The sequence below is a fragment of the Sphaeroforma arctica genome, assembly GCF_001186125.1.
Source record: "Sphaeroforma arctica JP610 unplaced genomic scaffold supercont1.14720, whole genome shotgun sequence".
Classification (NCBI taxonomy): domain Eukaryota; class Ichthyosporea; order Ichthyophonida; genus Sphaeroforma; species Sphaeroforma arctica.
In genome coordinates this window covers 1-560 of record NW_014025838.1, presented here as the reverse complement: position 1 = coordinate 560, position 560 = coordinate 1, and the positions used below count along the sequence as shown (strand labels likewise).

General features: G+C 39.5%; 1 protein-coding gene across 1 annotated transcript; it reads right to left on the bottom strand.

Annotated features, from left to right (window-relative positions):
* Positions 1-324: 324 nt before the first annotated feature.
* SARC_18232 (hypothetical protein) lies at positions 325-482 on the bottom strand (the record flags this gene model as incomplete). The annotated part of the gene is made up of 1 exon (XM_014287685.1): positions 325-482. A coding segment is annotated over one exon (158 nt), but the record flags the coding sequence as incomplete, so codon positions are not given.
* Positions 483-560: the final 78 nt, after the last annotated feature.

Here is a 560-nt window from a genome sequence, read left to right as displayed (position 1 = left end):
CACAAATATATATAGGATACCACAGATGTATACGTCCCTACCTAGGGCTGTCTTGAGAAGGAACAGATTCTCACATACAGATATATGTAGAATTAAAGAGATTATATGAGATTTGAACAAGTGTTGTGTTACGGACAGCTATGTACCGAAGTGCAACACACTGGTTGTTTCAAAATGGAGAACATGCACGCATTCAATCTCCTGACGGACAAGACATGGTACAACTCATGTGCAGATACACACACACACAACACACACACAACACACACACACACATATATATATAAATTTATAGACAAGCACATACAGAGTTTATAAACACACTTACTTAGCCTCTCGCTTCTCTTTGCGTTTCTCGTCCATTCGGTTATCTATCGCATTGTACACTCTGTCTGCCTCATCATCATCATCATCCCATTTCTGGTCAGCAAACAGACTTCCCGCGTAACCATATTCTTCATCATATTCTTCATCATCAGAGCCTGTAGATCCCAATTACAATGTTTTTACGTTTATGCGTGCAATACGTACAATATATACACACACACACACACACACAC